This window comes from Akebia trifoliata, chromosome 2 (genome assembly GCF_017979445.1).
Source record: "Akebia trifoliata isolate Shusen 1 chromosome 2, ASM1797944v1, whole genome shotgun sequence".
In the NCBI taxonomy this organism is placed as follows: Eukaryota; Viridiplantae; Streptophyta; class Magnoliopsida; order Ranunculales; family Lardizabalaceae; genus Akebia; species Akebia trifoliata.
The window spans coordinates 31998524-32026311 of record NC_141376.1 but is presented as its reverse complement, the minus strand read 5'-3'; the positions used below and the strand labels follow the sequence as shown (position 1 = coordinate 32026311).

Genomic DNA, 27788 nt, shown 5'->3' with positions numbered 1-27788 from the left:
TCCGGATTTGACTTCGGATCTCCTAGATCAAGGTATCTCCTTGTTTTTGAATCTGAACTCTTCAAGTTTGTTGCGAATTTGGGGGTGTTTTTGGAGGGATTTTAGGTGTTTTCTAGACTAAAATTGAAGGAGGGATGTTAGGTAAGGAGTTGGGGCTCCAAAACTAGGGTTTATGGGGGGCTAGGGCAGCTTCTAGACCTACTTCTCCTAGGATTTATGATTTCATACGAAAATAGGGTGTGAGCACCTTTATTTATAGATGTTTTTTCTAGGGTTGATTTGGATAGAGTTAGTATTTAATTAGAGATCTTTTAATTAGAATTGTGTTTTAGTTAAAATTGTTTTAGGTAGAATTGTGTTTTAATTAGAATTGTTTTAGGTATAATTATTTTTAAGTTAGAACTCTATTAGATAGAGTTATTATTTAATTAGAATTCTATTATGACTTTTGGTCTTATTTGATTGACTTTTAATGTTTTGACTTTAGTCTTAATTGATTGACTTTTAATATCTTGACTTCAGTCTTGCTTAATTGACTTTAATTTTGACTTCAGTCTCACTTAATTGACTTTACTACCTTGACTTCAGTCTTGCTTGATTTACTTTTAATTTTTGGAGAACCCCCTTCCATTATTTCTTTAATTCTTTGGACCCCCAAATGGAGGGGTCCTTAAAGAAATATCCCACGAACCCTCAACAATTTTGCCTGAGAGTCCGATTGATCGATTTTTTAGGTTCAAAATTTTAAATTAATTTCATTAATGTTTCACTTTAATTATCTAATATTTTATTTATTAATTTCGAATTTTTTAATTATGAAAATTATGAAATTACCGTTTTGCCCCCGGAGAGGACTTTTCACGTTTTAAGTCGGTTTTTAATGTTCTAGGATGTTTTAGAATCGGTTTTTCATAAGGAATTCAATGAGAATATTGGTTTGTGTCATTTATGAAAATTTTTATGTGAAATGGTTGTGAACTTTATGAGGGCATTTTCGTAATTTTGTCAAATTCTGTTAAAATTGGTGAAATGATTTATTTGGTTCCAATTTTTTATTTTATGTGTTCGAGAGAGTTTTCCTAAGCGTAACGTAGGCTCTAGGGTTGTCTTGAGGTTAGGGGTATTTTGGTAATTTGGTCAATTTTTAGTGATTTTTATCGTGAAGCTTCTTTTTGGTCTGCAAGATGATGATTTCTATGTTTCTAGGGTCGTATTTTCCTAGCGTAGCATGGTTTCTAAGGTTTTGTCAGTTCGAGATACCTCATCCGGATTTCTGAAACACATCTGGTAACAAAATAAAGCAATAGAATACACATCCATCGTTGGGAATCATTGCGATCGGGTTGACGAGTTGATTAATCAAGCGGATGCAAAAATGGGGTGTATACAGATGCCCCTCTTTGGCAGAGGGTTGAAGCAAACTAGATAGCAAATCTATTTTGGTAGATAGTGCGATATCTGAATGCCAAAGCTAGTGACAGTTCATTTTGTAGCCTGATTTAGCAATTCGTCAGGGCGTTCGGATCCTTGAGCGTAAAACTCTCCCCGAACAAAAATATTGTCAGGTCCTCAAGCGTGAGCTTTCACTGACAGTGTCAGATCCTTTAATTTTAAAGAATTCTCCTTGACTAAAAGGTGCAAGTGTGAGTATGTGTACTGTGTGAAACATAGTAAAAATGTGTCAGGTCCCAGAGATCTTCTCTCATTGACAATAATGATTCAAAATTGAAATGTGCTTATGCAACGAAAGCAATAATGGCAAGGTTGAACAATAAAGTAATTGGAGTCATAACATTGTAGGAACTTCATTAAATCCTATTTGAAATTCTTTTTTCAGAGTTCGAAAAAATTTGAGTCTCGTTTATTAGACTCGAGCCTATTGTAGCCAAGCTTCTCAGGCTAAGGAACTTAAACAATCCTATTAATTCAATATGATTTCAAACAAAGCTGGAGTCTCGTTTCTCAGACTCTGGCTAAGGTTTACAGGAATTTAAACAATCCTATTAAAATTGGAGTCTCGTTTCTCGGACTCGAACTAAGGTTAACAGGCACTTCAAAAAGCCTATGATTCAAAATGTTGGAGTCTCGTTTCTCAGACTCGAACTTAGGTTTATAGGCACTTCAAAAAGCCTATATATTATTCAAAAAGTTGGAGTCTCGTTTCTCGGACTTGAACTTAGGTTTGTAGGCACTTCAAAAAGCCTATTCATTCTATGATTCAAAAATTGGAGTCTCGTTTCTCGGACTCGAACTTAGGTTTATAGGCACTTCAAAAAGCCTATTCATTCTATGATTCAACAAGTTGGAGTCTCATTTCTCGGACTCGAACTTAGGTTTATAGGCACTTAAAAAAGTCTATTCATTCTATGATTCAAAAAGTTGGAGTCTCGTTTCTCGGACTCGAACTTAGGTTTGTAGGCACTTCAAAAAGCCTATTCATTCTATGATTCAAAAAGTTAGAGTCTCGTTTCTCGGACTCGAACTTAGGTTTGTAGGCACTTCAAAAAGCCTATTCATTCTACGATTCAAAAAATTGGAGTCTCATTTCTCAGACTCGAACTTACTAAGTCACGTTTCTCAGGCTTAGTTTATAGGAACTTAAACAATCCTATTAATTGATTCTATGATTCAAAATCGAGCTCAAAGTTTGAAAGATCAGGCCTTTATTAGCTTATCATGTATTTGGATTCATAATTATCATTGACTTCGCCGGACTTTTAAACTTTTGTATGATTTTCTTTTTATCATGTGATTAAGAACAAAAACTTTGGAATTAAATGACCTTCAAAAATGCCCCTAGTTTCAAGGTTGGCTTTAACTGGGACTTGACTACGAGACTGATGGAATGGATTACGCTTGAAAAATACGGACTCTGATATATGATAGATAGAAGAACTGACATTCTCTTAAATTTAAGACTCTTAAGATTATCATATGTGCAATAAAGAATTGATCATTTTCTTTCGAATTTCTTTTGAAAAATGCTTGAGCTGGACTTAAAAAATCTTGATAAATATTAGAATAAAAGATCTTCCTCTTCAAAGTGGTTGATGATTCTACATCTTCCATTAGCGAACACTTGAACAAGTAAACATACTTTTGAAGATCCTACAATGTTCAAGATGACTTCTGATTTTTTCGACTTCAATATTGTCTTTGTCGGATGTGAGCTCTTGGCTAAAAGACAAATATCGTGGCTTGAATGGTTCTGCAGTTTCTGTACAAGCTTCCTTCTGAATTTTTCTCCTTGACAGGACCTTTCCTCCCATTTGATGATGCCCTAATTTTTTCCTAGATCGCCTCTTTAGGTTTTCAATCTAGCGGGCTTTGTTTTTCTTTTTCTAATGATGCCTTGATTTTTGCCTAGGTCGCATTTTCAGGTTTTCAACCTAGCAGGCTTTCTTTTTTATGGTTATGCCCTAAATTTTGCCTAAGCCGCCTTTTTAGGTTTTCGACTTAGCGGACTTCTCTTTTTTTCTTGATGATCTTGTATAACTAACTCGACAACTTCTCAGTTCCCTGCACCTTAACCGAGTCAATTAGCCTTTAGGAGGACTTAATAGGTGGGCTTAGGATATGGTTTAGAAAGAAAAGATATAAGGCTCAACTTCCCAAAATGCCCCCAGTTTGATATTCTCTCTTTTCTATCAATTATTTTGATTTTTTTTCTAAATGCCCCTAATTTGGTATTCTTTTCTTTTTATCAATTCTTTTGATTCTTTTTTCTAATGTCCTTAGTTTGGCATTCTTTTCTTTTGAACATTTCAATAGTAGATTTTTCTTTTGGATGACACTTTCCTTAAGAGAATACATTTTTCTTTTAATGACCGGGTCTGAAGTAACTTTTCAGGTTGCCTACGTACCCCAAATATTTCTTTTTTTCCTTTGAGAATCAGGTCAAAACGTAGTTCATAATAAGATTCCCTCCCAAGGTTGGTTGGTGTGGTTTAGAAAGAAATATGCTATTTGATTTTTTTAGAGGCTGCAAGGGGCTAAAGAAGGTTTTCTTTTTCTTGGTAAGACAGGAAAATGGTTCGACCAAAGAAGGCCTCCTTTGGTGAATGCTGCTTGACTTGGTCAAAGTTTCAGGAATTCGATATCTGAATTGCTCTGTCGAGCAAAGTCTTCTTTTGAGAATGAATATTCTTCAGTCTTCTTTTGTGAAATCGAGTATGATTGAGTTTTCTAACTCTAAAACTTCGAGAAAATCTTTTATTCTCTTATGAATGAAAATTCTCCTCTTTTGAGTGAGAAACCTGGTAGATCCACTTGTAAGTCTTAGTGTCTTTGTCGATGCTTTCAACTATATCATTTTTGACCAATAATCTTTGACTTTGAAATCACTCGACTTTATGTCTTGATCTATATTTTTATACAATCCATCCATATATCCTTATGAGATCATGCAAGAAACATTGTTGAATTTCTCAAGTAAGTTTACTACTCTCTCATGTTCTCCTGAGGATAATGTATCACCAATTTGCACTTCTTGAGTGTACTCTTTAATTCCAATATTTATCAAATTTGATTAGTGAGGTTTAAGTCATTTCTCATGTTAGATTGTATGTTCAAATCATTATTACACGCATGATAATTATAAGCTTGTATATTTTATTGGAATTGAAAAAACATAGACTGACAAACTCGACTAAAATTTGAAAGTTGAAGAAAGGCTAACGTAACTGAGACAACTAACTGGATCTAAAGACTGACAAAAATTTGATTGAAACTCAAAGAAAACTCAGGGACAATTATCTACAAAGAGAGAAGGTCCTTCTGGGTGGATGGACTACTTAGACTTGACATTGGTACTTGGACTAGACGATTCTTTTGAATGACCCAAAATGACACAGATGAGGGTTTAGAACGTTTAGGGACACCTAAGATTAACCATCGATTCTGAAGGTTTGACTCTTATCCACATGATTAAAGTTTCGATATAAAATAGCCCAAGTCCGATGGAAAATATCAAATCCAAATGCACCATAAGTCTATAGTGACCAAGAAAGTGAGAAAGGTTAGATGCGGGTCTACCCCTGATTGGGATTGAACCTTTGATCAGATAAATTAATTTGATCTTAAGATCGAATCTTTCTAGATAAAGTGGTCTGGATCTTTAAAAGTGAAACTAATTAGTCCAACTGATTTGGTATTGATCAGTTTGATCCATTTGTCCATTGGGTCAACTGGTTTAAGTGATTCAAATTAATCAGTACATTTCACCGATTGGGTAGGATCGATATTACGGGTTTTGTTTGATTATTCTGGATCGGTCTGCCCACCTACCTGTTGGTTGGATTGAATAAAGCAACCCAGGAACACCCATAGTCAATTCGGGTCGTAACCTATAGGAAGGCTTCTAGACTCTAGGTTTACTACGTGCAATGCATTTTTATCTAGCCACACTTGCCCAAGCACACCTATATACCTTTCGATACGTGGTGACTTGGTTTGATATACCGTATAGGTGATAATCTAAAACCTCAATTCACTTCTCTGAAGCCAAAAACAACTAGTTCGATCTCCAGTTGAGAGGTGGCGCACAATGCTGAGCAAGGGCCCACTTAAATACCTCTCGTCTAGAATAGACGTAGTCTATCCCCCTCGTACAGTAGGGTACAGCGGGCAAGATCTTGCTTAGGCACCGGTTTTGACCAAGAAGTACAATTGATATATTTAGACTATCTTTTATACCTACGGGTACGAGTCAAGAGTTGTAGCTTTCATAAATGGTTTGGCATCCCACGAGGGGACCGACCATGTACTAGTACTACGTTGGCAATCGGGACATGTGACTGTGTGGCTTACAATAGGTCAAAGGCTCAGGTCGCTCCAGCCTGGGTGCATCAACATACTTCTCAGAATCACCTGATCAGATGGTATTGATGCCCCCAGTTTGATATACCCTAAGGTACGTGACTGGAGTTGTGGATTTCATGAATGACGTCGCATCTCCGAAGAGACCAGGCTACGCACTAGTGCCACGTTGGCTAAATGGGACGTGTAAGTGAGTAAAACAGAAAACGTGCATGTGGTGTGTGCAAAACAGGGTGGGGTGTGCCCGGGACCTTTTTCAAACAAATGGGCCCATGGATCCAATCAAACCAATCATACATTTAATCAAAACCAAAATCATTCAAATCATATGAATATTCAATTAAGATCACATTATTCCCATCACATAAGCACATTAACATTAAGATCAACATCAATCATGTATTTCAAGCAAGATCATGGTAAATTAATTAATAAATATGGCATATGATAATGATCAAACAAACATTGCAATAGGCATAATTTTTATAATTTTTAAGGTCCAATCAATGATCACTTTTGGGTGATCCAAAATAAATCGAGATTCCAATAGGTGTTACATTGATGATAGAATGACAATGGTTGAGATGAGCTCACTCTCAAGAACATTAATTGTGCCAACATTAGATAAATTCAGATTTTCTGTAAATTAAGAAAATACAATCTGAACTTGCATCGATGATATCTAAGGCTCCCGATAACGAAATCGAGTGAACTCAAGTTCTAAATTAATCTACTCGATGAGATCTACATTTCATTAATAGGTGTCCAGACTTAGTTCTCACCAGAATGTTCTGTAAAAACGTTTTAACGTTGCTGTCCCAACTTTCATTCAGAAATAATTCCAGATTTACAGATTGAACTTGCATCGATGATATCTAAGGCTTCCGATAACGAAATTGAGTGAACTCAAGTTCTAAATTAATCTATTCGATGAGATCTACGTTTTGTTAAGAGGTTCCCAGACTTAATTCTTACTAGAATTTCTGTAAAAATATTTTAATATTTCTGTCAAACCTTCATCATTTCATAAATTTGAATCTTTCATTATTTAGAGGTCATTAAAAAGTGATCCTTAATTGAAAAAAAAATGCAATGCCCAAAATCATCTACAATCAAGATAAAAAAATAAATAAATAAACAGAAAAAATAAATCCAACTAAATAATAAAAAAAAACTACGTCATCTTGGCAATGCTCCCATACTTGGGGTTTTTCAAGTTTGATCCTCAATAGTCCCCAGTGGAGTCGCCACTGAAAGCGCCCTCGATCCGCTGGGTGCACGGATCTGCTTTTGACCCTTGAGGTTTGGGAGTCGCCACCTAGTTATTGTGGTCTAGGAACCAAACTGACTCTAACATAGATAAAAAGAACTAATCTACCACAAAAAATCTGAATTCGGGGATCATGTTATGGGATTGGAAGGTGTTAGGCACCAACCCCACCCGGCCAAAGCCGGTCTCTACTAACTTCCCAAATATATCACATTGCTAAAAACCTAGATAAAAATAAAAAAATTACATACATTTTCGATAACAAGGATTTTGTTCCCTCAGATCTGACAAAAAAAGCTCCTTGTACTGTACTCCCTTGTTTCATTCTGTCTCCAGATTTGATTTCAGATCTCCTAGATCAAGGTATCTCCTTGTTTTTGAATCTGGACTCTTCAAGTTTGTTACGGATTTGGGGGTATTTTTGGAGGGATTTTAGGTGTTTTCTAGACTAAAATTGAAGGAGGGATGTTAGGTAAGGAGTTGGGACTCCAAAACTAGGGTTTATGGGGGGTTAGGGGAGCTTCTAGACCTACTTCTCTTAGGATTTATGATTTGATACGAAAATAGGGTGTGAGCACCTCTATTTATAGATGTTTTTTAGGGTTGATTTGGATAGAGTTAGTGTTTAATTAAAGATCTTTCAATTAGAGTTGTGTTTTAATTAAAATTGTTTTAGGTAGAATTGTGTTTTAATTAGAATTGTTTTAGGTAGAATTGTTTTTAAGTTAGAACTCTATTAGATAGAGTTATTATTTAATTAGAATTCTATTATGACTTTTGGTTTTATTTGATTGACTTTTAATGTTTTGACTTTAGTCTTAATTAATTGACTTTTAATTTTTGGAGAACCCCCCTCCATTATTTCTTTAATTCTTTGGACCCCCAAATGGAGGGGTCCTTAAAGAAATATCCCACGAACCCTCAACAATTTTGCCTGAGAGTCCGATTAATCGATTTTTTAGGTTCAAAATTTTAAATTAATTTTATTAATGTTTCACTTTAATTATTTAATGTTTTATTTATTAATTTCGAATTTTTTAATTATGAAAATTGTGAAATTACCGTTTTACCCCCGGAGAGGACTTTTCACGTTTTAAGTCGGTTTTTAATGTTCTAGGATGTTTTAGAATCGATTTTTCGTAAGGAATTCAATGAGAATGTTGGTTTATGTCATTTATGAAAATTTTTATGTGAAATAATTGTGAACTTTATGAGGAGCATTTTCATAATTTTGTCAAATTCTGTTAAAACTGGTGAAATGATTTATTTGGTTCCGATTTGTCATTTTATGTGTTCGAATGGGTTTTCCTAAGCGTAACGTAGGCTTTAGGGTTGTTTTGAGGTTAGGGGTATTTTGATAATTTGATAATTTTTTAATGATTTTTATCGTGAAGTTTCTTTTTGGTCTGCAAGATGATGATTTCTATGTTTCTGGGGTCGTATTTTCCTAGCGTAGCGTGGTTTCTAAGGTTTTGTCAATTCGAGATACCTCATCCGAATTTCTGAAACACATCTGGTAACAAAATAAAGCAATAGAATACACATCCATCATTGGGAATCATTGCGATCGGATTGACGATTTGATTAATCAGGCGAGTGCAAAAATGGGGTGTCTACAATATTAGAGAGATTCTATTACCACACCAACTTTTGCTTAGGATGTTCTTAGTAAAAGTGGGTGTGGCAATAGAAACTCTCATTTATAAGAATTCAAACGAAAGGTACCCCTCAAACTGATCTTAAACGTTTGATTGTTTATATTTTATATCATTGTACAAGTAGAATTTTATTTTTTAGACTATGAAAGGTATAATAGTCATTTGACAATAACAATTTCTCTTCTCTTCTCTTATGAATCCTAACTAAACAGGAGAAACTTGATTTTTTCTCTTCTCTTCTCTTTCAATCCAAACAGGGTGAAGAGAAATTAGTCTTCCATTCCCTTCCCTCAATCCAAACACAGTGTAAGTTTCTTATAATAATTGTTTTTTGTTTTATTTTTCCTTAGATGACAATAAAACTAGATAGTAAATCATCTTAGGAGGTAATCTTCTCTTGCAAAGTTCATCTAATGCATACACTTTGCACACACCCACTTTTAAAATGGCTACAAGTTAGGAGGTAGGTCTTCATAGACTTATATCCAACCTTTAAAGCTAACAAAAATAGTAAAAAATGGACAAAATCTCATGCATATAGTCTTGATTCTTATATGGTGCCGCTCAAATCATGAATATCACCAAATGATCAAACCCATAAAGAAAGTCTCCTAAGGGAGCACATAAACTAATTTTGAAATTTTGGTTACCCCAAATGATGACATCCATGTGGATTTCCATCAAAGTATCAAGCTCACAAAAAAAATTCATCAAACACTGCTATTAGTGGCTTGCTCATTGTCTTAATTTTGCTTATTTTCCAAAATAAAATTATAGTCAATTTTTCTTAACTCTTTTCTATAATTTTCTCTACTTTTAAAATCTAAAAAAATGAGTTTTTAACTTCACTTTTGGTTAATCTATTTGTAACCATCTTAGGATGGGAGGGACAAGGTGTCTAACTGTCCCTCAACCGAACTTACTTGCCTTAATTTTCTTGGTAGACATTTTTCCCTTATCCTTCAGATATACGAGTCACTACAAGCCAAAGAAAAATAAATTTTAAAACTTTTTTATGGTGCCCATTCACACCTTAATTAAATGATGACGACTCATAAACTCGTATAGATGAACTCAAACCCCCAAAATTTTTGAAGCTAACGTATTTACATCATGCTTATTAGTTGTATTGCAATCTTTTTGATGTCTCCTTGCGAGATTTGAACGTATTGGGACAGTCTAATGCGCTTGACATGTGTCAGCATCAATCAGTGACTTCTTTTTTTTTTACCAAACTTCTGTCATTAGCGTTAGGTTGCCCATGGTGCGTGCAACTGCCATTTTGATTTTCTAGTCTTTTAATGGAATACATTGAATAATATTAATGGGGTCTATATTGGGGTTGAATGATGAGATTTTCCCTAAAGTCTAACTAGGGGAAATATTGGGAACTCACTTTATCCTAATAGTTTAGTAATCATACCCTAGGAAAATGAGAGCACTCCTATTGCCTGAAAGTTTTTCCCCTTTTAGGTTAAGGGATTGGACCAAATTACTAAGCATTCTTTGGGACTTTCGATGTAAATGATTCATTGGCATTTCTAAGTCGAGCTCTTATTGTCCTAACAATTACCATGAACACCCATTGATTTGCTTCTATGAAAATAGAAACAATTGAAATGGGAAGATACTTTCTAGGAATTAATATGAGTTTTCTAGTAGTTGTTAACACTAACAAATATATTCACATCTTAGTTTGCCCCAAAGTTCCTTGACTGCAACTCCTCCTAGCGTTGAAAAACATAATTGGATCCCACATGAAGTAGATCACAAAATTTTAATAATAATTTAAATAAAAAAAATCATAAATGTTAATCGTTGATTTTAAATTTTAAATTTGAGTTCGATGGCCATCCAATTTCAAAGCCTTGGATCAAGTCAAAATATTTTTTTATTTTTTATTTTCTTTTTAAATCCAAGGCCATGAAACTTCGAGGACTTTGATCTTATTTTCCTTGCATTTTAATCCATGTGAGCTTAAGGACCCTTGATAAGGGGATTTTCCAAACTAAGTTGAGCAAGCTACCTTAACTCTCAAAATTTGCATGGATGGTCACAATTTTAGAAAGCTGATATTGGCACCCCAACTTTTACTTATTATTCTCCAATTAAAAAAATAAGTGAATGCTTGCAAATAAATAAAAGCCGGTGTTGTCAATAGAAGATCTCTTATTTTTATTTTTTTTGCTAGATTTCTATCTATTGGGTTTATGATTTTATTAAAGCCTAATCATAATTCTAATTAAAAAATTGATTGAACAAGAGGTAATAATGTTTTGTAAGTTGTAACATTGTGATTATAATTTGAGTCAGGTTTGGTAATGTTTGAAGGGTGTGTTTTAATCTTCAATTGAGGTGTCATAAATAATTTAAGAAATTGGGGTGCAATAAGTAAAAGATAGGTAGCAAAAATAGATCTCCAGTTTTAACGGTGAATTTAACGATGTTTGACGGAGAATAAGATGGGGTTATTTCCCCATGAGAAACAGACAAAAAGGAGAGGAAATCAGCATTCACCCCACAGCACGGAGTGAACCTTTTAAGCTACTCATTGCATTAAGAGAAACCCTTTCCTTACTTTAATAGTAAGGAAGAAACCGTTACTAAGTCTCATCTACCGTCAAATATACCTCGAGATGTATTTAAATGGCCCATAATATGTTTTACCAATCTCGGAGTATTTTTGACGGTGGATGAGGCTTAATAAGGCCTGTATACATCAGTATCATCTCATAGAAAAGGCTATCGGACTCTTACATTAATAACACTCTCTCTCTCTCTCATGATCTCATCAGTATCACTCATTCTGCAAAAAGTTCAACAAAAAAAAAAAAAGGAAAAAAAAAAGAAAGAAATCTAAACTTCCAAAGAACACAATTACTCCACACTACACGCAAGCATAGAATTCTCTGTTTGATTGATCGATAAATTTCTCTCGATAGACTAGAAGCTTTAGAGACTATTTAATTTGTGGAGATCAAACAGATCTTTTCATCCAGCTCTCTCTTGGTCTGTTTCTCGAACGGTGGAGTTATCATTTAAGGTTTATTTTTATTTTTATTTATAGTTTTTGGGGCTTCGACATGGAATTTGGGGATTTATGTCCTGTACTGGATTTATTCAGAATGTCTTCGACTCAACAAATTTGAAGGTAATTTTCTCTATTTTATTTTCATTTAGAAATCATATATTGGTGAATTTTTAATTAAAATTTTTTTTTTCTGGATTTTTTTGTTGATCTTTATTTGACAATTGCATAAATTAAGTTAATTTTGGTTCTTAAGAAATAAAATTTTCCATTCTTGAATAAACACCCCCTGTAGATCTTGCTGCCTGTTTGGACATTGGATTGCCATTCTTGGGCCGAATTATAAATAATAAAAAAAGGAAAAATGTTGCACAAAGAATCTCTTAAGATATATTATTTGGTGAAAAAATTGTGCTCCAAGAAATGTAATTTCAGTTAATCTTGATTTGTATTTATTTATGGTGGTGGAGAAGTAAAATTCAAAAAGATCGAAAGATCCATAATTGAAATTCTTCATTATTCAGTAAAAGAAAGACTACGGTACTTCTTAATTTATTTGTTTTGTTTATCATGTTAGATAAGTAAAATCCTAGATGGAAAGATCTATAATTGAAGTTCTTCATCCGATGATAATCAAGATCTATTGCAAAAACTGTATATGAAGTAGAAATGTTGATTTAGTAATTTGTGTTTACAGGTGTTTGTGGAATGTGATGCTTGAATCAGTTTCTAATGGCTGGAGAAATTGAAGAACCCATTAGTTTCCAGGTTTGATTTCAATCTTAATGATGTAGGGAATTAAGCGGCACTGACTTCTGATTTCGTGATCTGATTAATTTTTTAGATGAGGTCGGAGATTATTACTCCAAAATGTTCTTTTGGTTTATTTGTCTGCATCGATAACTCTGCGAAGATTATTTTAGTTTTCATAAAGGCAAGACACATTTATTTTAAAGTATACCGTATCATCATCAAAGCCTTGACCCAAAAGTTTAGGGTCATTAACAAATCCTGTTCTTCCATTGATTTTTCAAAAGAGTCGTGATGAACGTAAGCGATTTTTGGTACGCGGCTGACATGGCAAGGGCACATAACCACAGATCTTTTTCTCCGGGATACACAGGAAAAAGATCTGTGGTTCTGTGCCTTTGCCACATCAGCCGCGTACCAAAAACGGTGTGCATTCATCATTATTCTTTTCGAAAATCCATGTCTTTTGTAACTGCTAAAGAAGAAAGCAACTATTTTATTAATTGACACAATTTATCACAACCAAATGTGCTATGTTGCACGGACTCTTCTTAAAGGATAAAAACTATCTTACGCATGTTGGATTCCGATGCATTATGATCTCACAGCCTTGTAGTACGACATAAGGTTTTACCTCTTCACAAAGTCATGGGGAAGCCAAAGAGTTCTAGATGGGCCTAGAAATCTCTAGAAGGTGTATAATCTTGTATATCATGGGAAGATTTTGGAGTAGAGTTTACAGAGTAGTTTAAACCTATATTGGAAGATTTCAGAAAATTTAAGTAGTAGCAATGCTCACTAGAATGTCCTTCCCAAGTCTATACAAAAGGGGAGAGGTTGCTCCTCAGGGATCATCCAAAAGACCCAGAATCGAGAGCAATATAAGTATTTTTTTAGTCTTTAGTGTCGTCTTCACTGGGTGAGTGCCTTAGGGACAAGGAACTTGCAGGACTCATTAAAGAAGGCTGTCTCAGACTACAATAGTGTATCAACTCTATTATTGCACGGGTGCTATGCATGGAGCTTTTATGTTTGTGAAAATTGGTATCATAGCCTTTCTTAGAGGAAGTGGTATCAAAGCTGGCTCAAGGATGTTAGAGAATAAGATTTATTGTATTAAGATGCATGAGATACACTATATCATTTTTAGTGTATCTCATCACATATGGAAGGTTGTGATGGAGGATATTCTAGAATATTTATTGATATTTAGAATACATCAATTAGGATTTTCTAGAATATTTATATTAGGTAGTTTTCATCTATCTTGGTTGATGTAATGCTTATAAATGCTTTATTGGGGTTTATGTAATATTCATCCATGGATTCTCAATCAAATAATATTTCTAGAAAGGAGAGTTGCTGTCAAGAACATGGTTTAAAGGAGCTTCATTTAGAAGAAGGTAAACTATAAGGGGAGTTGGTGTTAGGGCCATCTTCAGGGAGGAAGTTTGTTTAAGATATGCCAACTCCAAGGGAAGGTGGTGACCAAGCTTCACATGAAGTTGGCCTCAACATTACACTTTAGAGGAAGAGATAACAAGTGAATAGGGTTTGGTGAGGCCCAAGAAAGGCTTAAGGAGGTGGCATGGTGATGATTTTGGCAATGTGTGGCATGCATCTTGAGTTCACCAAAGGATGGAGAACCTCATAAAGTACTTGGATATGAAAATGTCACTTAGCTTAGGAGGGAAAGTTAACGGGCATGTTGGGATAAACAAGGGGCCCTCGGAGGGTCAAGGAAGTGCACACTAAGGTTAAAGATGCACGACATATACCCCAACTTTTGCGAGGGATAGGAATCTAAGGGATTGACTTAGCTAAGCAGGTAGGTATGGCTAGTAAAGCGTCAAAGGACTTGAGGAAGTGGCACAACACCACTAACCTTAACTCTGCGAGGGATGTAGGATCTAAGAGATTGACTTAGAGAGACGAATGATGTCGCTAAGTATACAAAAGCTAGATGAGGGCTGAGGAGTGTTTGGAAGGGCAACAAACCATCACAAAAAATGCATGATATACCCGAGTTGTGTATGGGATGGAAGAAGCCAAGAAAACTACTTCAAGAATTGAGGGATGATGGTGGATGATGAGGACGTCGTGGCAATCAGTTGGTGCAGAGTCATGGTTCTATTATGCTTTTCCCTTTTACTAAATCATGGGGAAGCTATAGTCTCGCAAGGCCCCAGAAAGCTCTAAAAGGTGGTTGAGAAAATAGTTTGGCATAATCTGGAAGGATCTAGAGGACTTAGAAGATTCTCTATTGTACCATTAGAGTTGTATACAATCTTGTATGCTATGGATTGTTCTAGAAAAGGGTGTTCTAGAGTAGTTTTAAATTTATTTAGGAAGATTGGAAAATGTTAGTAGTAGTAGAGTTTTCTAGAATGTCCTCCCCAATCTATATAAGAGGGAGAGGTCCTCATTTGTATTCTTCTTCCAGGGTTAACCCAAACCACTTAGCTTTGAGAGAAATAAACGTCATCTGTTTCTCCTAAAAGTGTTCTTCTTAGTTGGTGAGTACCATAGATATTGACGAACCTCACATGGATCATTGGAGAAAGATGACTAGTGCTACCTTAGGGGATTAGTTTGAGTGCTGAATGGGTGTTATGCATGGGTAAGTCCATGATAACAAGCTCAAGCAAGACACTTCCAAATTTCTTTTTCTAGTGTTTATATTTTCCTTTCCCTATCGAAGAATATTTATTAAATTTTATCGTTGTTGAGTTTAGTCCCACATCGGACATAAATTGCCTTGTCACTCTCCATATAAGCTCCTGGGCCTCTCCACTCATTGCCAATTGGTTTTGAGTTGGACCCCCAAATTTATCATGGTATCAGAGCAGGCCTTTCTCTCCTCCACGTCACCCAATTCATATTTCCACGTGCTTTGGCCCAGTCTGGCCCATACGTGCGGGGGCGTGTTGATTTTAGTCCCACATCGGACATAAATTGCCTTGTCACTCTCCTTATAAGCTCTTGGGCCTCTCCACTCATTGCCAATTGATTTTGAGTTGGACCCCCAAATTTATCGTTTATATGAGATTTTCCCTTTCCATTGAAATACGTGAGACATTAACTTACAAATTCTTTTGTTTTATGTCGATGATATGTATCTCGTTCGGAATCCCATCTCGTAATACATAATGTTCCACTCTTATATAAAAACTACTCTATTCTATTTATCTAAAATGGAACGTTGAGTCCATTAGTATTGTGAGATTTTCCTAATTCGACACTCCATTCCATTGTTAGACTCACACATACCCATGTCGTTGCGATGTAGAGGATATGCCATTTTTATTTATTACACTATTTTTTTTGTTTTTGTTTTTAAAGAGTATAATGATAGATTGGTTGTAGATTACTGATTAATTGTGAGATTTTATCGTTATTCCATGATTGTGGACATAATATCAAAACCATTGTTCAAAATTCCACTCCACTTTAGTGTGTTTCAGTTGAGACATCTCACTAGTTCGAGGTATCATAATGAAAATTATGTTGCTTGTTCTGAATACATGTTTTTTTTTTTGTTCTGTTTCAATAAGTTTTGAATGTTATTGGTTTATTTTTGTCTCATGATACATACAATAGCTTATTGTTTGTTTTTCTGAAAGAGGCAACCAAGCCTCGAGTTGGCCTTGCGGGGCTAGTTTAGGCCATGACCAGATCAATCCGGGCCATGGCTTGGTCTTGCACAGACTAGCATATGCTTAGGCTAGGCCTTTCCTTGTAGTGACCTAGCTGGGCCAACTTGGATCGTGTTGTGCTCTACTCATGCCTAGGCCAACTTAGGCTATGACTAGCCCCTAGCTATGCCCAAGCAATACTTATTTATGCATAAAATGCATTTTTTTGGCGGAAAAATGAATGTTGTTCAACATTTAAAATGTCTCAAAACACCCTGTTTCGGTATGTGTTAAAATGTTTTGTTTCGTTTTATTCATGGTATTAAATTTCAGTCTTGGCTATTTTGGTCAGCTTAGGAATAGAAATATTTCATTTAGTATGGAAATTAATAGAGTTTTCATAGAAAGGCTGGAGATATTGAGGAAATTTCCATTGAGACTACAAGAAATGATAAAAGGACTTGTAATTCATCACCTTATTGAAGTGATTAAATGAAGATTAATAACATTCTGCTATGTGTTGGTGCATATATGTAAAAACCTGACCACCCATAACAACTTTCTTCTCGATGGAAATGAGAATAATAATGTCATATTCACATACATTTAATATGTAAAAAACCCTTGCATAAATAAATAGGCTATTATTGCTACATTCACATATCATTATATATTCTTTAATTTCACATGCATGTAAATAAGTTATTAATACAAACAAGTAATTAGAATATGGACAATAGGGCATGTTTAATGAACATGCTAATATGAATACATCAAAATGAGATGATATTACTATTCTTCTAATAAATGAATAATTATGTGGCATTTACAAGTCCTTACTAGCAATTTAATTTTTTTGTTATTTTTATGTATTTTATCAGTATACTTAGAATAATTTAAAAAAAAGAATACTGTGGTCGAATTTTATTGTTATCAAAATATATCTTTAAAATATTTGCATTTTTATTCCAAACTTTGATTATTTTGATTGAAATTTACAATTCCCCAAAAAATTTTGCAAAATGAAAAGTGATTTCCATCAAAGTATATACAAAAGAAACTATTGAGCTTTGTGGAAATGGAAATTTCATGAAAGTATATCAAAATTTAAGATTAGGGTCTCCATATTTCTGTTTGCTGAAACATCGAATGGGGTTTTGATTATGCTAATATTGCAAAGGTGTTTTTCATTGTTCTCCTATCTTGTACCCTTGATTATCTATTTGTTATTTTCAACGAGTCTGATTTTTCCTTATAAAAAAAAAATACAAAAAGAAAAATAAGGAAAAAATAATCATTAGTTCTTACCTTCTCTTATGATTTATGTCAGCTATATTAGAATTTATTTTCCGTTTAATAATGTTTATTGTGCTTAGCTTTGGAATCATAATATTCCCTTTTAATTTCTTCTTTTGGACATTTGCAGGCTGGCACTTTTCACTCGGGATCCATATCTTTCGGAAGGTTTGAAGTTGAATCCTTATGTTGGGAAAGAAGGTCATCGTTCTCACACAATAAGTATCTTGAAGAGGTAGAGAAATGCTCAAGACCAGGTTCAGTTACTCAAAAGAAAGCTTATTTTGAAGCTCATTTTAAGAGGAAGGCTCTTATGCTTCAGGCTTCAGATTGCCAAAATGGGATGGAATGCCAAACTAGTGGTGACGGTGTCCAAGATCACATGACTTTTATTGAAGAATTTGAGAATACTAATGAAGGGAGCCATTTTTCTCATTATAGCGAAAATGGTCTAAAAGATCATGGAAAATGTGAGGTGATGGTGTGTGAAAAAGAGGGTGAAGAAATTCCACAATTTGAACTACAGACGGAGCCCACCTTGACAGACGGTCTTCAATGTGTAGAACCTTATGAAATGCATCACACTCATTTTAAATGCTGCCCAGCACTATTAGTTAAGGATGAGTTAAATGTAGAGATTAAACAAAATCTTGCTGATGTGGCAGAAAATGTCGATAGATTACCTAAAACCTCCGACCCATCTCCAAAGAGTCTAATGGCAGGGAAAACTTATGCGTCTAGCTCAAAGAAATCACAAAAGCCTTCTTTGAACGTGAGATTTCTCAACTATATTATCACAATAATAATCTCTTTCTTTTATTATAATTTCTTTACTCGTATGTGTATAAGTTTGCTCCTGTTGTTTCTTGTATCCTTCAATCTTTATATATGTGTATTCTAGGGAAACTAGGTTGTAGGAAAATTCTCAAAAAATCTATTTCTTAATTTGGCATTTGGATTTTACACTTAACGTTTTTTATCCTTTGGGGATATCTAATGATATGGATACTATGGTATTTGATCTTTTTTTTCTCCTTATTCTCCTCGATATCGTGATTTCTAGGTAAAGGCCACAGCAGAAACCAAAACTGCAAAAACCAGACTGAGGACACAGGTAACGGTTACTCCAGTTTCAAGAAAGACATCAAGTGAATCTTCCAAGGATTCTTCAATCAATCCCAGGAGATTAGAAAGAGTGAGTGTGATGAGAGCTAAACAAGAGAAACAGCTACCGCAGAAGGTTCCACCAGCTATGTGTTCTCTAAAATCCCTTAAAATAGAGGTAAACATTTGTCTGCTAAAATGCATTCTTGTTTAAACCTTTTGTTGTTTTAATTTCATCATACATGATTTCACTGGTGACTCACTCATTGTTGAACATGTCAACCCAGCAGACATTTTTTTACGACCAAGTTAGAATATAGTACTTCTATGTGTAGAATGAAAGAACAATATCTCAGTAGAAAGAAAATATACTAGGAATTATCAAAAAGTTCCCTCATCTTTTGACAATTGGCTCATGATCATTTGTTCTCCCTCTATTCACACTCCCTCACACATGTCCATAGTGATGTTGATATATTGATCTGGGTTCCTTTCTTTATCAATATTGACCAGTTAAATTTCCTTTTCTTTTTTTCTTTTCATGTTTCATATTCTCGTCATGCATATTCTTACTGATAGTCAATATATTCACTTGGACTATGGTTCCAAGTTTTGTGCCATTTGGAATGTTTCAGCCACACATTCCAGTTTCGGCTGAGATTGAAATGAAACATTGACCTCAAAACATGGAATGTTTTGGGAATGTTGTGTATTGTCTCGGAATGTCTCAAAATGTTTTGGTCAAGACCATTTTGGTTTTTCTCCTATCTGAAACATTGCTTCAAAACAAGATGCTTGGGATTACTTTCTTTCTCAGTATCCAACACATTAACTCTTTAAGAACTTCGGTCTTTTGATTTTTCTTAGTCAGTAAGTTTGATTTTAGGATAGGTGGTGCACATGCACGTCGTATATTTCATTTGTTCTTGTACGTGAACACCACAATACTTCTCTCTGTTTGACCTAACACTTTTTTTCAATTTTTTGTCAGACAATATAATTAGGAGAGATACTATTGCCACACCAACTTTTGCTAATACCACCCCAATTCATATGTAAATCATCAATGAATTAGCACACATTTGGGGTGGCATTAGCAAAAGTTGGTGTGGCAATGGAAGCTCTCTATAATTAGTCAAGCCAATCTAGCTTTGGATGCATTTTCATACCTGTATTGGAATATCATATATTCTCAAGGCCTAACTATCCTTATCCTTTCAATAATTGGTTTCACTTTTGCTATTTTGATTCTACGGATGTGTATATGTTCTCTACTTTCCCAAGCATACCTGTCAGTTTGATTTCTAATGTATAGTCTTCGTTTGGAAAAAATTTCAAACAAATCCTCCCATTATTCCTTAATAGTTTATCTTTCACTAAGACAAATGATTGTCATTCTTTATGCATCTTAACATATTATAGATCATTGTACATCTTATGTTTGGGCTAGCCTAAATTATTTTCTTGTCCTTTTTCAAGCCATTGATGATTTTGTCAAAATTGAATTGTTGTAAAATCATAAGTATGGTTTGATTTGAATTGGGATTCAAATGTTGGATCTGTCCATACTTACCTGTCAAAAAACTCTCTTCAATGAACTGACTTTCTATGAGCACTTTCAAATAATGACCATATCAGTGTTCTCATAAACAAATCATATTGTAAAATTATAAGGAGTGGTATTCATTCAAAACGTGATTCACACTGTTAGATCCTAGGATTCGTAAGTTAAACAAATATGAAATAGTATAAAATTATTCTATGGCTTCCTTGAAAGAAGGATGTGGATTGTGAAATGGTGTCTGATTTTACATAACCAAGATGATTTCCTTAGGTCCTTAGCTTCTTCATCCCTCTGAGAGCTAAGTGAATTTCTCTTCCCTTCCACACTTGTCATACTAAAAATCTTATCCTCCACTGCAATCAATCCCATATTCTTCTCAGAATGTATCCTTGAGAACTCTTTGTTTTCCTTCTGTTACCAAATTATCAAGTTATTTGAGTTCACGTTAAAACTATTAAATCTTGGTGGCTAAAACAGAGTAGAAAACAGAGAAGGAGCTTTAGCTGCAGGAACTTTCTGCCCTAGGGCTTCTCCTCTCTTATTCAGGATTCTACCATACAAGATCCACACTCGTGATTTGGCAAAAATTGACAAATCTACCCCTAATTGCATTAACTTCCCTAGTTAACTTTTTATAATTCCCCTCACTCCCATTTTTTTTTCTAAGCCCAACACTAACTGGTGTGTCCTTCCATTGAGTCTTGGGACAGCAATGCAGCATTAAAAGAACACTACTGACAGTTAATATGCCTAGAAGAAATGATAAGGCAAACTACAGCACCTTCTTTCAGCTATATTAACTTGTCTATGAATATGCTTGATAAGAATTTGGCTGCCTCCTTACATGAATCCTGTTGTTCAGCTGTAATTTTAATGTCACATAGGTTAATATTTTTTTTTTCTTTGGCTGTTAATCTCCTCAAACAGGATCCCAAAAAGTTGATGGCAAAACAAAGTCAAGAAAATCGAAGGTGTGCAAAACTTTTCCTGAACTGCCAAACTGTATCAGAAGCTTCCTTGACTTACAACTCATAAATGCTTACCTTGTTGTACCAGTGAAAATCGTAGGACGAAGAAACCAGGCACCATTGCTCAGCCTTTTGAATCCAATAAGGGCGAAAACAAACCATGCCAAACTGCTAACAGGTCTATAAGCAACTTTGTCTAGGATTATCATTTATTTCTTAGTTTCTTAGCTTCTGATTGAGGGTTGGAAATGCAGGCCTAAGCGGACTGTATGTTCAAGTAAATCAGACATGAAACCAAATGGAGCTGTATTCAATTTTAAAAGCAATGAAAGAGCTGAAAAGAGGAAAGAAGTAAGCCGTTATCTGGTTCTTCTCATTTAAAATATACTTAACTATATGTGTTTGGATCTCAATGTCTTTCTGATTCACTGATAAACTCATCTGGTCCAGTTCTACATGAAGTTAGATGAGAAAATTAATGCTAAAGAGGTTGAGATGAATCAGATCCAAGCAAGAACACAGGTATATGGAATGATCTCAGAAATTTACATATTCATACCATTTTCTGAATGTTAAGGTTTTGCCATCCTTTTACACTGGCTATCAACTTGGTGCAACCACCATCCTTTATCCTGGGTCAGGACTAGCAATGCAAGAGTAATGCCTACCATAGTCACCAAGTCAGGAATAAGTTGGCAAGGAAAAAATCATTGAATTTGGGAAAAATCAGAAAAAAATAAAGATATGGTTAGGACTGTGTAATTGTTCCTACTAGGTGGTGTTCTCATATTGTATCATCAAGTCCTATACTAAACTTCCATAATAAATCACCAAACCCTTTATTGATATCATTCATGCATTCACAACAACCAATCACAAGAGTTCAATTTTTTATTTCAATGTCTATTTTGGTCAGTTTGGAATGGAATCATTTTTACCCATTTGGAGATTAATATAATTTTCATATAAATAATTGAAATATTATGAAATGATGAAATTATTGAAGAATTTCTTATTGAAAGTGTAGAAAATCATAAAACAAACATAAAAAAACGCACTAATTAGTTATCAAACTATAATAAACACCCATATGGACTATGGAAATGACGATTAGTATATTCCGCTCCACAATGGTGTACGAATTTGGTAGTTTGACAACTCAAAACAACTAATATCTTCTTGGAAATGGGAATAATAGTGTTACGTTAACTACAAACACCTTAGTATGTAAAATACTTTCTTAAACAAACAAACTAGTAAGTACTACATTTTCACACTTTTATAAGTATAATTTAATTTATGAAAAATGGAGGTTGAGGAGACCTACCTGATTTACATCAGAAGAAATAAGACTAGGCTGAAACCTTAAACATTAGATCCCATCTAAATAAAAAGTCTTCAAAAAAGATTCCCTTGAACTCTGGAAAGGACTTACACTAGAAAAACAAGATGCCCAATATGCTAATGATCATGGCCTAAAGAAAGTGTTTCTCACCTTAAATTTGTTTATTGTTCCTTTCCTTCCAGATACCCCAACACAACGGGGGAGTGCAGACTACAAAATTTGCTTTCTGTGTGAAAAAGTCTTAATCTTCTAAGTATGAAACAATACTTAATAAGTTTGCCTTCCATGACCCCAATCTTTTTCCAACTCCTCAATGACAGGATCCAGATGCTTTCTTTTTTTATGTTGCACTGAGAGGTAAACCTTTGTAGTAAGCTGAGAATGAGCCTACTTGGTATCACATTTACCTTGCAAGAACACGAATGTTGGGGACTTATCTAAACCTGAAGACTTTTCCTTTTTGCAAATTAATTGCCAGAGTTGAGACTTTTTTTTTTCAATAAGTAAAGAGAATATATAATAAAACAAGAGTGGAAAGGCCACCCCAAAGAAACAATCAAAACTCAAGTCAACCCCCCGCTAAGTTACAAACCCTATCCCACTGACCCATAAAATCCTTTAAAAAACCCTTTTAGCTCTTTGAAAACTTTACACCAAAAGAAAATAAGAAAAACAAGACCAAGGTAATTGAGGCCCCCAGACAACAACATGAGGGAAAGGAGAAGATCGCTCCAATCGAGCCAAAACATTATAAAAATTACTCACTGAGAAGAGCCCATTACACTCCCAACCCATACTGCCATCTTCCCTCCATATACTGCGAGAGACGCCATCAATACAAGATAACAAAGAAGCCACTATCGGAATCTCCCAATCATTGAATGCCTGCCAGAAACCAAGATCCCAATCCCCATCAATCGGGCCCAAGCACTCACAGATGGAAGAATTTCTCTTCCTTGAGATTGAAAACTAGACTGGAAACTGATCCTTCAAAGGAAGTTCTCCACACCACAAGTCCTCTAAAAAACTAACTCTATCCCACCTCCCAACCTTGTACCTTACCTTTTTCTTAAAATGAGGCAAAACCCGAAGAATCTCTTTCCAAAATTCTCACTTGATCAGTGATGGTCCAAAAAAAAAAAAAAAAAATTGAAGTATAATTGCAAACTGAAGGTGGGACACTATTGACCTTTCTTCATTCAACATAAAACTCGATAAAGTGTTGATGGATAAGACTTTGGACATTAGATGACTCAAGGCTTTCTGCAACTATTTATGCATAAGTTACTAATATACATAACTAATTAGAATAGAGACAATTGTGTGTACATGTTTATATGAATATACTACTATGCTTATAATTGGGTGGTATGCTAATATGTATGAAAAGAGTACTAATATATCTAACTAGTTAAAGGGCAGATGATTGTATGTCCATACTTAACTAACTGTGCTAAAATATTTCATGAAATGAATACCGATTTTCACCAGAATATATAAAAAGGAAGTTATATTACATTCCATGTCGATTCTTGTGGAAATGAAAGTATTTCGGTATATTTCATTGGAAAATACATTATCTCAGAGATTTGGATCAGCTGTATTTCGTGGAAATATGTCAAAATTTAATACTTTTACTAAATTACGTCTAGGAAATTATGTGATTCACCTTATCTTATTTAAAATGTTCAGTATTGAAACTTTGAAAGTTAAAACAAAGATATTTTTCAAACTGTGGATGGTAGTACTATTCACACCTTCCTTCTCCTTAGATATGAGATCATAAAAGTACATGAATACTAAGGACATTAACAATTCTCCTTGTAAAAAGATACATCAGCTTGATTCTTAAACAAGGTTGAGTTCATAACTTAGGTGCATTCAACTCATGGGATTTTGGTTCCATTTCTTGTAATTATACAGAAATAATTGGGTTAGTTTCTTTGTTTCAGGAAGAGACAAAAGCTGAGATAAAACAATTTCGGAGAAGCCTCAACTTCAAAGCAAAACCAATGCCTTCTTTCTACCATGAAGCCCAAGGGTCAAATGACCAAAGGGTATGCATGTATTCTTGTTTCTTTCACCTGACTAGATATTAATAAAAGATTAAAACCTATGTAATAAGGACAATTGTTGCAAATTTTGACCGAAATAAAAGCTAAGAGTAGATTGGATATCAATGTTTTGAGAGGCATTGGAGTCTACACCTTGTGACTCGCCTCAAGGTCAAGTCTTTTTACAAAATGCCTGGAAGCTTTTTAAGGATCCTCCCACCCCCAAAAGGCTTATGCCCTATTCAAAGGGGCATTGAAAAAGATTACAACTTAAGGGACATACACGCCTTTTGACCATGACGTATACCTTATGGTGATGTGTATCCCAAAGATTGGGGGTTGGCTAAACGAGACCTATTTCTACATTTATTCAGTCCAAAGCCAAGTCTTCTGATATTGAAAACTTGCTAATATCTGTTTCCACCATCTCTGTTGATGTTCTTTTGGGTCTTTCTCTAGCTCTTTTAGGACCTTCAACTTGAATATTTCTTCTAACTAGGGCTATAATAGGCTTTTGTTGAACATGCCCAAAGCATCTCAATCGACTTTCTTTTAGCTTATTGCTTATTCAAGCTACTTCAATATTTTCCCGAATGTGTTTGTTTCTAATTTTATCTTTCCTAGTCTTTCCACTCATCCATCTCAGCATCCTTATATTTGTTTCCCTTGACTACCTTACATTCAACTTCATAAAGCATTGCTGGTCTTACTACTGTCTTATAGGGAAAGTGCCTGTCCCATAGCACTTTAGAAGTGCACCTCCACTTTCACCATCAGCTCTGATTTCTGGGAAACATCTTCCTCAATTTCTCCACCCTTATGTATGATAGATTTGAAATAACGGAAGTGGTTGCTTCAGAGTATTTCTAGACACAATCAATTTTTACTGGACATGCCTCCTCCCATGTGTTGGTACTAAACTCTTAATACTCGGTCTTAGTTGTACTTACCCTTGGACTCCAACATTTCTCTCCATCATTCTAGTTTTGTGTTGATTTCCTTTCTATTGTCATCAACTAATACTACATCTGCAAATAACATACACCTTGGTATATGAACAATTATTTCATCTAGAACTAGAGCAAACATACAGACTGAAAGAGCTGATCCCTGATGTAGATCAATTGTAACCGAGAATTCATTCATCTCTTCTCTATTTACCCTCACACTAGTGACAGCCATGGCATACATGATCAATGTGTTTCCTTGTTCAACTTGTGTTCCTGGCCATTAACATAACGTTAATTGATAAAAAAGATACATAGTCAATGTTTTGTTGGCATAACACAAATATGAGAGTGGAAAGAAAAGATAAATTGATTGAAATTGTATTTTTTATCCACCAACTCCCTTTAATGCAATGTCGCATCTGTCTCTGTTTATATTCCTATTTACATGGTGAATATGCGAGACACTAATAGGTAAATTTGCATAGATGCACTCGTCATTTGTCCAATGCTTAGTTTCCTATTGCATCCTACTCACTTACAGAGGAGGAAACTATATTGACATTATGTATTTTAGGAGAATAAATTCTAGGCAAGAGAAAAGCCACTAATACCGGTTAATCATTTTCTATGTCCTTCTTAGGCTATATCAACACATGCAAATTCTACTAAATTGCTAAGGAAGTCCACCAGTCCAGGGAATAGAGCTGCAGCCAGATCTCCAGCATTTTCAAAGTCAGGATACCAAGTAGAAATCTCGGCCAACAAATCAACACACACGACTACTCGACCACAAACAACAGAGGTGATAAACTGTCCAACCCCATTGAATAACACTGTCCCTGCACTGCTAGCTGGAGAGAAAACCCTAGGGAAGAAAGAGAGAGATAAGGGTAGTGTTGTTAATGTGCAGAAACATCAAGGATCTGAGAGTAGTAGTAAGGTGATAAAAGAAGAGAGAATTGGGAAAAATAATGGTGGTGACATGATGAGGAAAATGATGAAAGGTATCGGCATTAGTGACGGTTCAGAAATTGGTCATCTAACAATTGATGTTGCCTCTTGAGAAAAGCCCTGACCATCATCCATTGGTATGCATACCCTCTCTTTGTTACTTCTGCATCTGTATTATTTTTATTTTCATGTATACCAAATGTGCATGTTGTTGTTACCGAAAATAATAGTGGCTTTGCTTATGGGAGGAATGAAAATCTGAATCTCCCTTGGCCACGCAATCTGTGAAAGATTTTATACTTAGTTATTGATATTCATTGAATGGTTTACCAGGGAAAGACAAGGACCATCAGAAAAGAATGGTTGCTTTTATTATTGAAATTGAGAGCTGATATTGGCACTCCATTTTTTTTTTTATACTTATTACACTCCAATTTCTTAAATTATTTATCACACCCCAATTAAGATTAAAACACACTCTTCAAGCATCACAAAGGTTTGGCTCAAATTATAATTTTGACATTACAACACTTGTTGAAACAATTTCAGTAGTTGTTTACAATTATGCTTAGGCTCATAAAATCTTAAACCCAAAAAATAGAAATCTATTTTTTTTTAAATGCACTTCTATTGGCACCCCAACTTTTACTTATTCTCAACCACTCACTATTTTTCTTTAGTTTTAGTTGGGGTGTAATAAGTAAAAGTTGGGATGACAATAGAAGCTCCCTTTAAATTATATTGTGCATATGTTTGTTTGGTGGGCACTTCAGGTAGTTTGCTCAGTTATTTTATAAACCCCATTTGTAGCTAACGCAATGGATCTTATAGATGAGTGTAAAACACATGAAGATGGTGAGATGGATAAGTGGGATGATTTGCAAAGATAAAGATAACCATAAGTATATGAATTTAGGAATAATTCTAATAGGATAAAATTGATTTGGACAATTTGGTTGAAGGTTTTAAACTAGTAAAACAAATGCTGAATAAGAACAGATTTAATGACACTTTAATCTGAGCCAAAAGCATGAGAAAGGGACTGATTTCAGGACACATACCCTTTTCAAGTAAGAACAAATCTTTTTGACAATGACCATATTATTTTGGATATAGGTGTAGATGGTAGTGTTGGTGGGCTTGATAGGTTCACATTCTTATAAATGGGTGATGTATGAAGAGGGTCTCGTTGATCAACATAGCTCACCTAGCTAAACAAGAGATTTTAACATGTTAAAGAGAGAGTCCCTGGAATTTTTAAAGAGCTTGAACAAAAAAAAAACAATCAACCCACAATGATGATGATTATTTTATTTGTAGCAAACTCCTTTTCTTAAAAGAGACCTGATAAATTGACAAGGTAAATAATATGCGGTTGACGTGGCAAGGGCATAGAAT

At 34.7% G+C, this 27788-nt stretch overlaps 1 protein-coding gene across 2 annotated transcripts; it reads left to right on the top strand.

Moving 5' to 3' along the window:
• The first annotated feature begins 11555 nt into the window (after positions 1 to 11555).
• Positions 11556 to 26795, top strand: LOC147410168 (protein WVD2-like 7). Of its 2 annotated transcripts, XM_086432409.1 has the most exons (11): positions 11556 to 11896; positions 12471 to 12541; positions 17585 to 18226; positions 18518 to 18736; positions 21050 to 21093; positions 21179 to 21268; positions 21345 to 21441; positions 21541 to 21612; positions 24388 to 24492; positions 26080 to 26241; positions 26350 to 26795. In XM_086432409.1, exons 2-11 carry the CDS (start codon positions 12506 to 12508, stop codon positions 26500 to 26502), a joined length of 1620 nt encoding a protein of 539 aa, XP_086288535.1. In that variant the 5' UTR covers positions 11556 to 11896; positions 12471 to 12505; the 3' UTR covers positions 26503 to 26795. The 2 variants fall into 2 exon arrangements, with proteins under 2 accessions (XP_086288535.1, XP_086288534.1); XM_086432408.1 differs by having other exon boundaries at positions 11557 to 11896; positions 26080 to 26795.
• The last annotated feature ends 993 nt before the right edge of the window (positions 26796 to 27788 follow it).